Raw genomic sequence first — 13553 nt, forward strand, 5'->3', positions numbered from 1 at the left:
GCATGCAATATTCTTGAGTGAGAAATAGGGAGACTCATCGTGTAACAAGTCAAAAAGGAGACCTAGGCATCATTAACTTGCAACCAACAACAAACAAACCTACCTACATTTTCATACTAAGGCGGCCTTAAAATATACTATATCTACCTTATATAAATATATGACGTTGGAAATGGACTCTTCCTCTACCCTCCTTTCTCCTCCATATGACAACCAATTCTGCGGCTAATAGTAGTAGCAAATTTAACAAGAGACTCAGAACAGCAACTTCTAGATCTGCCCTTGTATCCCCGGCTGACTGCGATGACGACCGCGAGCTCGACCACATGAAGCAGCTCACGAAAGAAGAAATCAAGGAGGTCTCGGTCGGCACAAATGGTGTTCTGAAGGAGAAGACCATGGGGGTGAGGTACAAGGAGTGCAGGAAGAACCATGCGGCGAGCATCGGCGGGCACGCTGTGGACGGGTGCCGGGAGTTCATGCCAGCCGGGGAGGAAGGAACCGCGGCGGCTTTCAAGTGTGCTGCTTGTAGCTGCCATAGGAATTTCCATAGGAAGGAGGTTGAGAGCATTAATGATTGCTACTGTGATTGTTCTGCCATTTCTGCTACTACTAAATAATTCTAATCAATTAGATTGAGAAATCTAATGCATATTATATAGTACTACTACAGATGTGAAATAAGTAGTCTGAAATAAGTTACAGGAAGTGATGTTTTAGGTCGAGGGCATGATACGTACGAGGGTGGTGCTTAAAGGAATGTTCGTCTTTTTTCTTCTCTGCAGAAATCAGGATTGGTAGTTTTAATTAATGAGCTTTGAATCTCTGTCAGATACACTGGAGTACATGTTGTATACTATTTAGCTAACACTCCGGCCAGTTGCTTGAAGAAATGTTTGTTGGAGAAATTTTTTGAGTTACATGATGTCCGACTCTTAATACTTGGAGAGAGAGAGAGAGAGAGAGAGAGAGAGAGAGAGAGAGAGAGAGAGAGAGAGAGAGAGAGAGAGAGAGAGAGAGAGAGAGAGAGAGAGAGAGAGAGAGATTACCACCGACAGTCATATACCACTCTGAACTCGAAGAAGATACAAAAATCATGCGCACATGGCAAGGAGTCGGCCGAAGAAAAATCAAACAATAGCAATAACATAGAACAAGGAACCCAAACATAATTGACCCTGGGGCAAGCCAACATGTCCCCAAACCCAAATATTTTTACCATGATACCTAGAAAAAGTTACATTGGTACAAAATTTATCATGATAACTATATCACTTGATTTTTATCACAATTTGTAGATACACACAAATCCAGCCCACTAGCCATCTTACTCAATCATGCTGTGACTCCTGTAACAATAACAAAAGCATATCAAACAAACATGGAAATTTTCAAAAAAAAACAAATTTTACCATACAATCATAGCTTACAAGAAAACATGGTAGTGAAGATCGAACCATAGTAGTGTCATCAGATCCATTTTACTATATTTGATGTGATGTACTTATTTTTTACCATGATTCAAGGGTGATTGTTAATCTTTATCATTTTAACTCTGGCACTATTTAATATACCATGTTTATTGGTACACGCTTATTTCTAACCATAATTCAAATCTGCTCATATTGTTTCGCACGCACCAATCGATTCATTAAAACAGAATAAATCAAGAAAAAATGAATTCAAATATTTAAGATAGATAAGGCACTTTTCGAATCCGGGCCATGTAGAAATCGTCATCTTATTGGCCGTCTGGGTTTTCTTCTACAATGGAGGATGGCAACGAGAAGATTGGGACACGTTCGAAATTTGAGAATAGTGGAGGCAGATTACTCGGAGGAGATCGAAGATTAATTGGGCAACCGATTACCCGGTGGTAGTTTCGGACTTTGGGTTGGTTCTGTGCAAAAGCCGTCGAATTGTATATCTGACAGTTCGGATCTCATCTTGGCAACCAATAATCGAGAATCGACGTTAACAGTCTGTCTTTAATCTGAATCGTCCAAAACACTTTTGAACGGTCGAACTAAATTGGCCTCCGTAAATAAAAAATTTATTTACGGAGGGGCCCTCTAACATGTGATATCATTAATTTGGAAAGGAGAGAAAAAAGAGAACGAGATAGGCAGATGTGGCATTAATTATAAGTACAGCATGAGTACTGAGTAGTAGGTGTTTAAAGTACTTAGCATAAATGGAACGACGTCCCATCCGCAACATTAAAATTGAGCTTTGGAAGCGGTTGAAACGAATTTGCAGGACTCCTAAGCTTGCATGTTCTAATTAAGGAAATTAACACTATATCCATGGAAGTTGAAGCATTTAATTAATTCTTCTTCCTTTTCTTTCCCAACAAAATGCAAAGACCAATCAATTGGCTGAAGTCGAAATGGAAGATCCAACAATGTCGTTGGAATTAGGTTATAGGTATAATACCTTTAACAAGTACACTCAATTAATGTTATATATCAAGAGGTCTATCAAAGTAGCTACCGGTCCGTCGAACTACTGTAACAGCTACTCATCGACATTGTATATGCATGTGCCTCTGGTAAGGGCGGAACTAAAGCCAATGTGGGCTGGGCTATAAGCCTATAGTCCAGGTGGACTTCAAAATAATACTAAACAAATTTATATGTATAATTTTAGCACATTAAATTTTTAGTCCACCTCATTCTATGATTATCTATGTTGAAAGGGATCTTGTTGAAGATATCGACTCAAATTTGATAAAAATTAAATTCTGCTCTCTGAAACAACATACGTAGGACACAACTTCAGTAGGGTACAACTTCAATAATGTATGTTTTTTATACTTTATTTTTGTTTATTTTTTAATATTACCATATTTATGTACAAATTTGCTAAACATTAATTATAAAAAAAATTGGTTCATATATATACTTCGGCTCAACCCAGGGCAGATTCGAATCATGGTTCTGTAGGGTACAACTTCAATAGTGTATATTTTTTATACTTTTTTTTGTTTATTTTTGAATATTGCCATATTTATGTACAAATATGCTGAACATTAATTATAAAAAAAATTGGTTCATATATATATATATATATATATATATATATATATATATACACACATATATTTCGGATTAGCCCAGGGCAGATTTGAATCCTGGTTTTGTCCTTGGTCTCCGGCATCGTCTCGTCTTATCAAAGCTCATTGACATATCCTATGGCTTATTTCACCGCATAATGTTACTCTTGATGATATGGGTATATATATTTGTCGATGTGATATGTATTTGCTCCCTAGTTGCATTAATTAGGTCGCTTATTAAATTTAGCCGGCTGTATTATTTCTTGCTCTTCCAAGAAAAAGTGCCCAAAGTAGCTGATTTGAGTTTTTAGACCAAGTCCTTTTCAGAAGCTAGCTAATTCTTCCGTTCTTTTAATGCACAAGGCCAATAATCAATAACACTTTTTTGGAGCTCCTCTAAAGTAGCTGGATTTAATTGCTGATTAGGTCCCTTCATTTGCTTATAATTGTGATAAAAGGTGTTCGGAAACTTTGTCCCTACTCATTCTTAGGTACAGTCCCTCTCCCAAAAATATTACCAGTACTGATCCGAAGGCCTGAGGGGTAGATTGTTTTCGCTATAAAGTGTTGGTCCAGCCTCGAGCTAAGGTTTTAAATCGCGGCCCTACGTAGCATATGCCGAATGCTATGTATTGGTTTATCAGTTTTCTGATACCGTTACAAACTTTGTAATTAAGTGTATCAGCAAAGTCAGTTTTTTTTTTTTTGCTCGGTATCAGCAAAGTCAAATACGCATCGCCCTGTTTTGATGTTTCACGTACGGTCGATACTTGACAATTGCATGCGAGTGCGACCACTTTAAGAGCGCATTGGAACCAAGAAATAAATTTCGAAACCCATAACCACCGCCACGCCCGATTTTCGTTACGTATTATACGATACTCCTGCCATCGTACGTGACCCCACTGCGCGCTCCTTGTCATTGTCCATCACTGGATCACATGAGAGCCAGGTGTACAAGAAGTGACAATACGAATCTGAAGAAGAAACTAATTGATTGAAGTACAGTACAGTACTTAATTCAGGCATGAGATCTAGTTTGCTATAGTACTTAAATTGATTGAAGTACAGTACTGGAAGAAACTGAGATCTTTCCCTCCTATGGGCATGCCTGATTGCAAGGAAAAAAACGTCATTCACCTAAAAGGGAGGTTGCAGTTAATAGCCATCACACAAACCTCAGCCATTTCAACAACTGGCCCCTAAGGTGGTAAACAAATCGAGCAGCTCACGAGCTTGACTCGGTTTGTTTGACAAAAGCTCAGCTAGTTAAGGGAGGCTCAACTCGATTAAAGAGGCTCGTTTAGTAAATGACTAAGCTCGGCTCGTTAAGGCTCGGGCCGAGCTCGAGCTCGACAAAGCTAGGCTCGGCTCGGTTTGTTTACGGCTCGTTTAGTTGTTAGTGTCCATTTAAATTACTTGTTTCTTGCGTAGATCTTCGGAAAAACTGAAGTAATAGTACAAGGAATAATTATTAAATAGTCCGAGAATACCGTCACGTGATAAGCCATATGTCATGCAGGATTTTAGCGAAAATATGTGACGCAACTCGTAAGTGGGTGTTGATAGTGGGCTGATCATGGAAATCCTCTTTAAGGAAAAACTTGAAACAATTGCAAGGCTGTGTCCCATATGTCATGTAACATTCTACTTTTTAACAGTGACACGTCACACAGAATTCAAAATGTGGTACCGACCCTACAGCTATAGTAAACATGTTTATATGCTTATGCTAAAATCCGAAATCGAGAATATAAATTTTGAAGGTAAAATATATATATCCACAGCTACCGCAAGTACGCTCGCTCAATTACATTAATAAAGTTGAGGCACTCCTATCAAACGTAAGCTTTTGACGCATTCGAAGTCATAGCAAAAATTTACTGAATCCAGATTTAATGAATTTACTGATCCAGAATGCGAAGTGTATAGGCCATGGCTACATCCTATCCACACAATTTCTTCTCTAAGTTAACCCCCCAAAAAGCATTATGTATAGGGATTCGGGGTAGTCCCCCACTTGTGTATAGGGAGAAATTTTTGGGGCCGAGCGGTATCTGTCGGTAATTTCAGCCGTCCAAACGTATTTTGGACGGTTTAGATTTATTCCCTCTATCTCTCCTCATCCGACCACTCTCTCTCCTCTTTTTCTCTCTCTAAAATCAGACTGTCTACAACACTTCTTTTTTTTTTTGGTCAAAATCTAAAACACATTTGAATGGTTGAAATCGGCGACAGAATACCACGTGAGTAGTACCGCCCGGCACCCAAAAACTTCTCGTGTATAGGGCATGCATCTTTTATATGGTGAGATGTTATTTTATGCCAAAGTTCCAAAAAATTGAATATGAATATGATCATGTGCAGTCCCAAAGTTCCAAGACAAACAAAATAAAAAACGAACTAAAATGCATAAAATCTGCACGACTGCACCTTATTCAAAAAATTTCCTAGTAACAAATTAAGCACCTCTCCTCCTATATATAAAATAAAATAAAATAAAAACATCCCAACAACATAATCCCCAAAAGAAAAGGATTAAAGAAATAGAAATTGGTTTGCTCACTGCTTTTTTTGTACTTTTTCTTTTCTATTTTTTTGGTTTTACAAGACCCGACACAAACTCACCGCAACACAAGCACAAACACGGAACGACACTACTTGTGTCTTGAGCGAACCCGGGCCTCGAGCTTTCTAACATGGTGTGCAATGACATGTTTAATAAATGGGCACGAAACAGGCTGGATGAGGAAATAAACGGGCTAGGCCGGCACATCATCGCCCATTTGACACCTCTGGTCATGATGCTTGTTGCTTTACAAACTTCTGCTTATAGCAAGAAAAAAAAAGCCCTAACAAACAAACAAAGAAAGAATGAATCAATACAACAGTAAAGTATTTCCTCCCAATTGGCAGCTAAACTCCTAAAAAATAATTTTATTTCTTCCTTTTCCCCTCCATTGTTTTTCTTTTTACAATGCACTACACACTAGTTCCAAAATCTGCAGGAAATTCTACTCCAGCTTCACCTTCCTCAAGCTATGTAACTGATTTTGTCACCTACCAAAAGAAAGAAAATCTGTATTATCCTCACTTAGAAAAATTAATTGGAATTGGAAGAGACCTTGGCTTTCTATTTCTAAGGGGATTGTAACGAGAAAATCGCCTAGATTTGTGAATCTTCATTCTGATAGCTGGAACCTTCCGTGCCACAGCCTGCCATATCATTTGAACGGCATCGCCCTCCTTTGAGGGGTATTGAAACTCAAACAAATTTTCAACCTCTTTCAGTCTGGCCCACATACGGGTCCAATCATCTCTCCCTATGCTTCGAATGAGATTGATGAGGAATTTTTCCTTGACGGCATCTGAAGTACGGACAAATACACAGAACTCTGAGTAGTCGAGGACATCTTCATAAGGGAGCTCAATGTCATCGCTGATAATAACAGGGACACAATGGCTAGCAATGGCATCAAAGAGGCGGTTTGATGAGGGAGTGTCTCCGGCTATGTTGAGGCAGAACTTGGAGGAGTGCATTCCCTGGGTGGCTCTACGGATCCCATCTTTTAGGACAGTTCCAAATGAGAAATGTACGTCTTTTTCATCTTTTAAAAGGTAGAACAATTCTTGTCGTGCGAATCCACCCTGAATGTGAGAAATTTAAGAGTTAAGGAAACAGGATTGTTTCATAGTAAAGCTACCTTTTCATTACATACAGAGAGAAATCCTTCTACCACAATCCCATAACTATCCTGTGGATTTCATAAAAGGAAATGGTGAACAGCATAAAAGGCCAGTAGAAAGTACTCGGCCTCAAAGTGGACATTTCAGTATATCAGAGATGTACACAGATTGTTGGCAATGAAGGACAGTGGACAGTACTCAGCTGCAAAGTTGACATATCAGTTAGATATCAGAGATTCATACGGACATCATGTTAGCATTGATTATGTTAGAATGTTTTCATCGCAAGCACCGACAAATTACCTGGTTCATTATTCATCCACTAAGAAAGAATCAGCTAACACCCTGAAGTCAGACACAAACTTAGAACAAAAAGAAGAGATCCCCAGATTCACATTTCGATTTGCAACATAATCCTTTTGACTCTTCCAATCAAAGTCAACTACGGTATCAGGGCTTAAACTCGAAAAAGATGTCAAAAGCCAAATGACCAAAGTGTAAAGAATAGTTTGACATAGATTAAAATTCTCCCTGTACCATCTCCCTCGAGGTACTTGTAACCAAAAGGCCATTTCAGTAAAGAGTGACCGAGTATGCCCCTTCAAAATATTGGGAAAAGAACAGCAACCCTGTAGCAAACAAAATCTTATCCCCACACAAAAGACAGTTAAAGAGGACTTCTACAGAAGTGAAAAAAAAAAGACATGGTTAAAATTAAGGTTAAGCCTCCAGGCTCCAAAATGAAATTGCGAGACATCACAAGTATCCAAGATAGGACACATCAGTTCTGCACATGCAAACAGCCATTTGCTGGGCTACAACAACACTATTGCAGTACCATGTATGGGGTCAAGAAACAAACAAAACCACATCTTAGACGGAGCAACCAATCTTCATACTGCTCTACTGTGAACAGTTTATCTTTCCCTACTCATGACTAAGTCAAATATCACATTTTTAGAGCAATCGCAACATGACTGCTCTAACCTAATATTATTATCAGCGACCAATCCATGTTACCTTAGTGTCATATGAATTGTCCATGACTTGTTGGGTAAATATCACTTCTAACCATTGAAGGCTGCTACAGACAAGTAGGGCTGCAAATGAGCCGAGCCGAGCCGAGTTTTAGAGTGTTCGAGCTCGGCTTGCCAAAAATTTAGTTGGCTCGAGCTCGGCTCGAGATGTATTTACAGAGCTCGAGCTCGGCTCGTTTATGAAACAAATATATATAAATAAATATAAATATGTAATATATATATATATATATATATATATATATATATACACGGGGCGGTTCCGGGGACACCTAAAAAAACACCTAAAAAAACACCCCATAGCTCCCGATCAAATTTTGATGATCCGAGCCGCTCAATGTGATCAGAACGTGATTTTAAGGGTACCCGTGAGAAATCAGCAAAAAAAATGACCGGGAAGGGCTTGATCCGAACAGTTTCGAACGGTTTTTTATTGAACGGTTCAAATAAAAACTGCTTAAATCAAACCTTTCCCGGTCATTTTTTTTGCTAATTTCTCGCGGGCACCCTTAAAATCACATTCTGCACACATTGAACGGTTCGGATCATAAAAATTTGATCGGGAACTATGAGAATGAGATTATGGGTGTTTTTTTGGGTGTTTTTTTAGGGTGTCCATTGAACCGTTCCGATATATATATATATATATAATATAGTTGAGCTCGCGAGCCAATTCGTTCGACTAGCTCGAGCTCGGCTCGTTTATGAAACGAGCCTAGGACTCGAGCTCAAGCTCGTTCATTTGTGTCTCGAACCGAGCCGAGCCAAGCCGTTGTCGAGCCGAGCTCCGAGCCGCTCGCGAGCGGCTCGGATCGTTTGCAGCCTTACAGACAAGGCATATACCACTGTCATTCAAAAGGATGCAGACCTTGAATCCTTGTCACTGCTAATTCACAATGCCCAAGGCCAAAAACCACCTACTTAACCTTGGAGGCATCGCTTTTCTTCCCCTCCAAGGGATGTGGACCTTGAATCTATGTATGTCACAATTCCCAATGCAGAAAGGATAGAAGCAACTACCTAGCCTCAGAGGCGTCTTCTTGTAACTAGTACAATTCACAAAAGAAACAACCTCTACAGTTCCCAAAAGAAAAACCTTCATCGCCAACAAACCAGTGAAGTGCTCTTATGGAAATCTTTGCCATGGTTAAAAACCACGGATTTGGGCCCGATTAGTATGCCAAAGTTAAGTGTGACTTGTGGTGTTCAACCATCACAGCTATGATTTAAATACGGGGACATAACCCTTTTTGAGTTACCCTGAAACCTCAATATTCAAGATAAGCGACATACAATGGCAAAGTTACGACGTTTCACTCTTAATTATCACCTAAACAACATTCTCAGTGACTTGCTGAGTGGACTGATGCACGAGTGCAACGACTCATCCTCTCGAACAAGCATAGATGTGTCAATCATTAAGTGTACTATTCCTTGAATAAACACAGCCAATTACCAATAACTTTCCTGCATGTCAGTAAACTAACAAAAAAAGCAAAATGAAGCTGCTATTTAAGATGATCTATAGAGGGGAAAGGGAATGAAAGAAAGCCCTGAATAGTTATTCGAATCAAGGCCTAGAAGCTATAAAATTGAAGAATAGAAGATGGCTGAGATTTTAAAATGTACAGGACCTAAAATTATTGTCTTTCTTAAGACAAAAGATGCCTGCTTTTAGCTGAGCCTTCACCACACCTAAAATAATCTGCAACAGATACAACAGTTGACTAGTTTCCTCGTCCAAAACTAAGATAGCAACCGAAGGTTTTGAAAACTTATTCTGGAGACCACCAATCTGACATTGGAGCCTTTTCCAAATCCTTCTTAAGAGAACTTGCAACTTAGCAGCGTACAAAATAGTAATAAATGGGACGGGGACAAGAAGATAACTAGCATTTTTTATTAGAAAGCTTTGAACATGACATGAAGATTGTAAGATTGCTCTACTGATATATGAAATAACAGGCAAACAGAAATCAGTATAAGCAAATATATGAAGTATGGAATGGCTAAAACAACTTGAACATAACTAAGGATAGAAGGTCACTTACATCTTTCCTATATATGGCTCCTTGAAAGTAAAGCAACGTTGGACGGCTATCAAAATCAGAAGAATCATTCACAAATGTTCTGATGACATGCTTGTACGGCGCAATGACGTCTTTGTCAACATTAGCTACATTTGGGGGATACCTTCCAAAATCGGAAAGTATAAATGTTGCAGGCCAAAGCTTCATCCTTGCGTCTAAGAGGCTGTTCGGGTGATGGGCTAAAACTATATGGTCCCGGCCCCCTGACCTCTTCCATTCCTCTTGTGCAACCAAGAACTTCACCAACTTTTGTTGAAGCAACTTGTTGGTGCTACCCTTTTGGTGCGGCTTCAGCCTAGAATACCGGTTATAGCTTAAGGAAGAAAAGAAAGGGACAAACACAACATCAGCTACACTTGAGTTGTGAACTCTTATAGCACTACGAGCAATAGAAGGATCAGCGAATTCTGATGCAAGGAGATCCAATGTGAGCCAATACTCTATGCTGTGTTGCAAGTTTAATCCTCCAGGGTATTCAGGGACTTTGGTTCGAATATCAGGCCAAACACCTTTCCCCTCAGGCTTCCAATCTAATAGCTCAAAATGAAACTCTGGAGGTAAATCATACATAAAAACCTTAAGGACAGCTTTATTATCTGGATTTGCTTTCACCATATTACTTCCCCGCAGTGCTGCCACTTGATCTTCAAGAATGACTGGGTTTGCTGCGATTGAGGGGTCATTATTACCATTTCGACTTCGGGTTGCGAGGTTCCCGCCGTGAAATGTAGAAAAAAGCTTGTGATTGGGTAACAGATTATGGTCAATGAAGTAAGGATGGCCAGTTGAACGCAGCACAAACAACCAAGATAATATAAACAGGATGGATGTTATTGAAAACAAATAAAACAAAGACTTCTTATGCCCAATGGAAGATGCATTTCTCTCTCCCATTATACTCATAACCCCAATATCAAAGGAACTTGTACTCAACAACCTAATGAAACCAAACCGAGCCTTAAGTTTCAATCGATAAAACAGAGAGAATACCAGTCTTACAAATTCCAAAGCACTTGTAAAGATCAAATGGACAAAACCAGAAACCAGCTATTCATTTGCTGCTCAAGAATTACCTAAAAGGGCTCATACAGAAGTATTGGAACCTTAATTTCTTGAATACCAACATACACAGTCTAATTTCCTTTCAAATGCAAAAAAGGAGCATCAAAATATAGTTTTTTAGAGTCATTCAATCTCTCAAAGCTACACAAACTGAATCATGCCTCTTTCTCTCTCTACATTGGTTCTTGATGCTAATACCAAGAGAAGAAAAAGAACCCACTTCTAAAACAATCCCCCAAATGTCAAGAAAATGCAAACCCAGGTGAATTTGAACCCAATCTCAACTAACCCACATTCAGAAGAAGAAACCAAATTCAGAAACAATATTCGAAATGAGGAAAACCCAGATTAGTTTTGAACCCAATTTTGAACAGAAATAGAGTAGGTGAGGTTGATGTGATGAAAGAAAGAGTGAAGGAGAAGGGAGAGGGAAAGGCGTTGTCGGTTCGCCGGAACGAATGGTGTGATAAGTAACGTAAAGAGACAACTCACCTAGAAAAACACAAACCCAGAGTTGTTTTGATCCAGCTTCCTCTCTCTCTCTCTCTCTCTCTCTCTCTCTCTCTCTGGAACGAAGGCTTCGTAGGTGGCGGGGAAATAGGGTCTTTGTGGCAGCGGACTTCTCGCATTGCACTCAAACATCTGGATCTTGATGTCTCTCTCTCTCTCTCTCTCTCTCTCTCTCTCTCTCTCTCTCTCTCTCTCCCTGTGTATTTTTTTATTCTAATTCTGTTTTTTCTGGCTGCCATCTTTAAAACGCTGTTTTCTTAACTTTTAGTAGCATTTTTTTGACTGTCATTCGAATTTTTTTTTTGTAGTTTTGTGCCAAATTTTTGTGAATTATTATTCGTTTCGATGAGATTAATCAAAAAAGTACAAAAAAAATACTTTTATCCAAATATTTTAGAAAATAATCATTTTTTAATTTGATTTTCTTTTTGCTAAAAAAAGGTTATTTCCCAAAATACTTTAGTAAAAGTAAAAAATTTACTTTTTCGATTTGTCTTGACAATACGAATAATAAAATCAAAAAAGTGAGGTGCAAAAATAACAAACGCGAAAAAAATACAAATAAGAACAGAACAAAAAAAGTTCTAAGGCCCTGTTCCAGAAACTTTCTTAAAAAATAAGCAGTTTATTTCACATTTTCAAACTCAAAAATAATGTAAATGAAAAATAATTTTTTAATTTTTTTTGCACTGTATTAAAGATCTTGATGAGATTTATTAAACAAGATTCATATTGGTAGAAAAATTATTTGAGTAAACACATTATTTTTGAGCTTAAAATTGCCTTCTTAAAAAATAAGTCATCGGTGAAACACCAATACTCCTCCATAGTATTTTTTGGAGTTCATTTATTGGAGAATGATTTTCACACTTTGGAGAGAGTGAAAACCATTTCCTATTTTATTACTACTGTACTTAATTAGTGCTTAACTGAAACTCAACCATAATTATGTTACAGCATAGTAATAATAGAACTATACTCCTTTATTACAAAGTCCCCGCAACTAAGAACTATCATCCTGCAAATATATATATATAGAAAGAACAAAAAGGAGAATTAAAGGAAAGTGAGATTTTCCATTTAAGCGAAAATTTGTCTTTCCGGTTTAGAAAAAGAGAGACTTTATCAATGTCCAATAGGTAATCTTTAGATGTGCATGGGGTCGATCCGGATCTGTCGGTGGTGGCACGCGTGATAACTGATAAATGGGTCGAAGCTCACTTAGGGGTCGTTCGGTTAAATAAGCCAAGTGATTTATTTTTTCGTTTTTATTCAATTTTTTTTTGCATTTGTTAGCTTTTCGTTAAATTTTTGGAGATTATTACTTCGTCATGATGAAATGAATCTAAAAAGTAAAAAATACGATCGAAACCTAATTTTTTTTAATAAAGACGAAAAATACTGTATGTCATCTCTCCCTAACAAAACTAGAGTAATCCTTGCGAGTTGCGACCCATGCATGCTACTAAAATTGCAAGTTAGAAACTTATATACTCACTTGGTTTCTTTCAATTTTTCAATGGTGTGACTCAAGTTCAATTACTGCTTGGCCTACTTTGGAGTTAAGGAGTATCATTCACTCTATACATTGTTTTTTTTTTTTTTTTTCAAAATAATTACATGAATGTAATCCCCGGAGAAGAGGGAACAACTTCTACTAGTAGATTGCGTTCTTGTAAATTTATAAGTCTGAAATTTATTTTAGTATTTTTTTTAATTTTTCGTAACTTTTTATTTACCTTTTCATCGTAATTTTTAGGATTAATCATTCATCTCGACGAATGATTAATCCAAAAAATATTACTTGAATCTAACAAAAATTCAGAAAAAAACGAATCAGACACAATATATGAAGAAGAAAGATGAGTTTAAAGGAATGGAGGTAATGTGAGTTGGACCCACTTCAATGAATTGCTTTAAAGTGAGCAAATCTCTTTGTCGAACATCCATTTTTCCAACACTTATTGATATTGCGGTAGTGGGGTTTTGTTTGGTTACAGCACACACGGTCTTCCTGGGACAGACTTCGATGTTCCTAGCAACTTTTGTTACTACTCTTTCGTGTCCTAATTTGAGCGTCAGATTCCAATGTGACATACACATGATACG

The 13553-nt window shown here is 38.0% G+C and overlaps 2 protein-coding genes across 2 annotated transcripts; one reads left to right on the forward strand and one right to left on the reverse strand.

The window, feature by feature from the left end:
- The first annotated feature begins 86 nt into the window (after positions 1–86).
- LOC131319274 (mini zinc finger protein 1-like) lies at positions 87–833 on the forward strand. Its single transcript, XM_058349461.1, has one exon. The coding sequence runs from the start codon at positions 207–209 to the stop codon at positions 618–620; it is 414 nt and encodes a 137-aa protein (XP_058205444.1). The 5' UTR covers positions 87–206; the 3' UTR covers positions 621–833.
- Positions 834–5975: 5142 nt separating this feature from the next.
- LOC131319267 (probable arabinosyltransferase ARAD1) lies at positions 5976–11676 on the reverse strand. The gene is made up of 2 exons (XM_058349452.1): positions 9834–11676; positions 5976–6706 (listed from the first exon to the last, which is right to left on the reverse strand). The coding sequence occupies exons 1-2, from the start codon at positions 10773–10775 to the stop codon at positions 6149–6151; spliced, it is 1500 nt and encodes a 499-aa protein (XP_058205435.1). The 5' UTR covers positions 10776–11676; the 3' UTR covers positions 5976–6148.
- Positions 11677–13553: the final 1877 nt, after the last annotated feature.

The sequence above is a fragment of the Rhododendron vialii genome, chromosome 3a, assembly GCF_030253575.1.
Source record: "Rhododendron vialii isolate Sample 1 chromosome 3a, ASM3025357v1".
Classification (NCBI taxonomy): domain Eukaryota; kingdom Viridiplantae; phylum Streptophyta; class Magnoliopsida; order Ericales; family Ericaceae; genus Rhododendron; species Rhododendron vialii.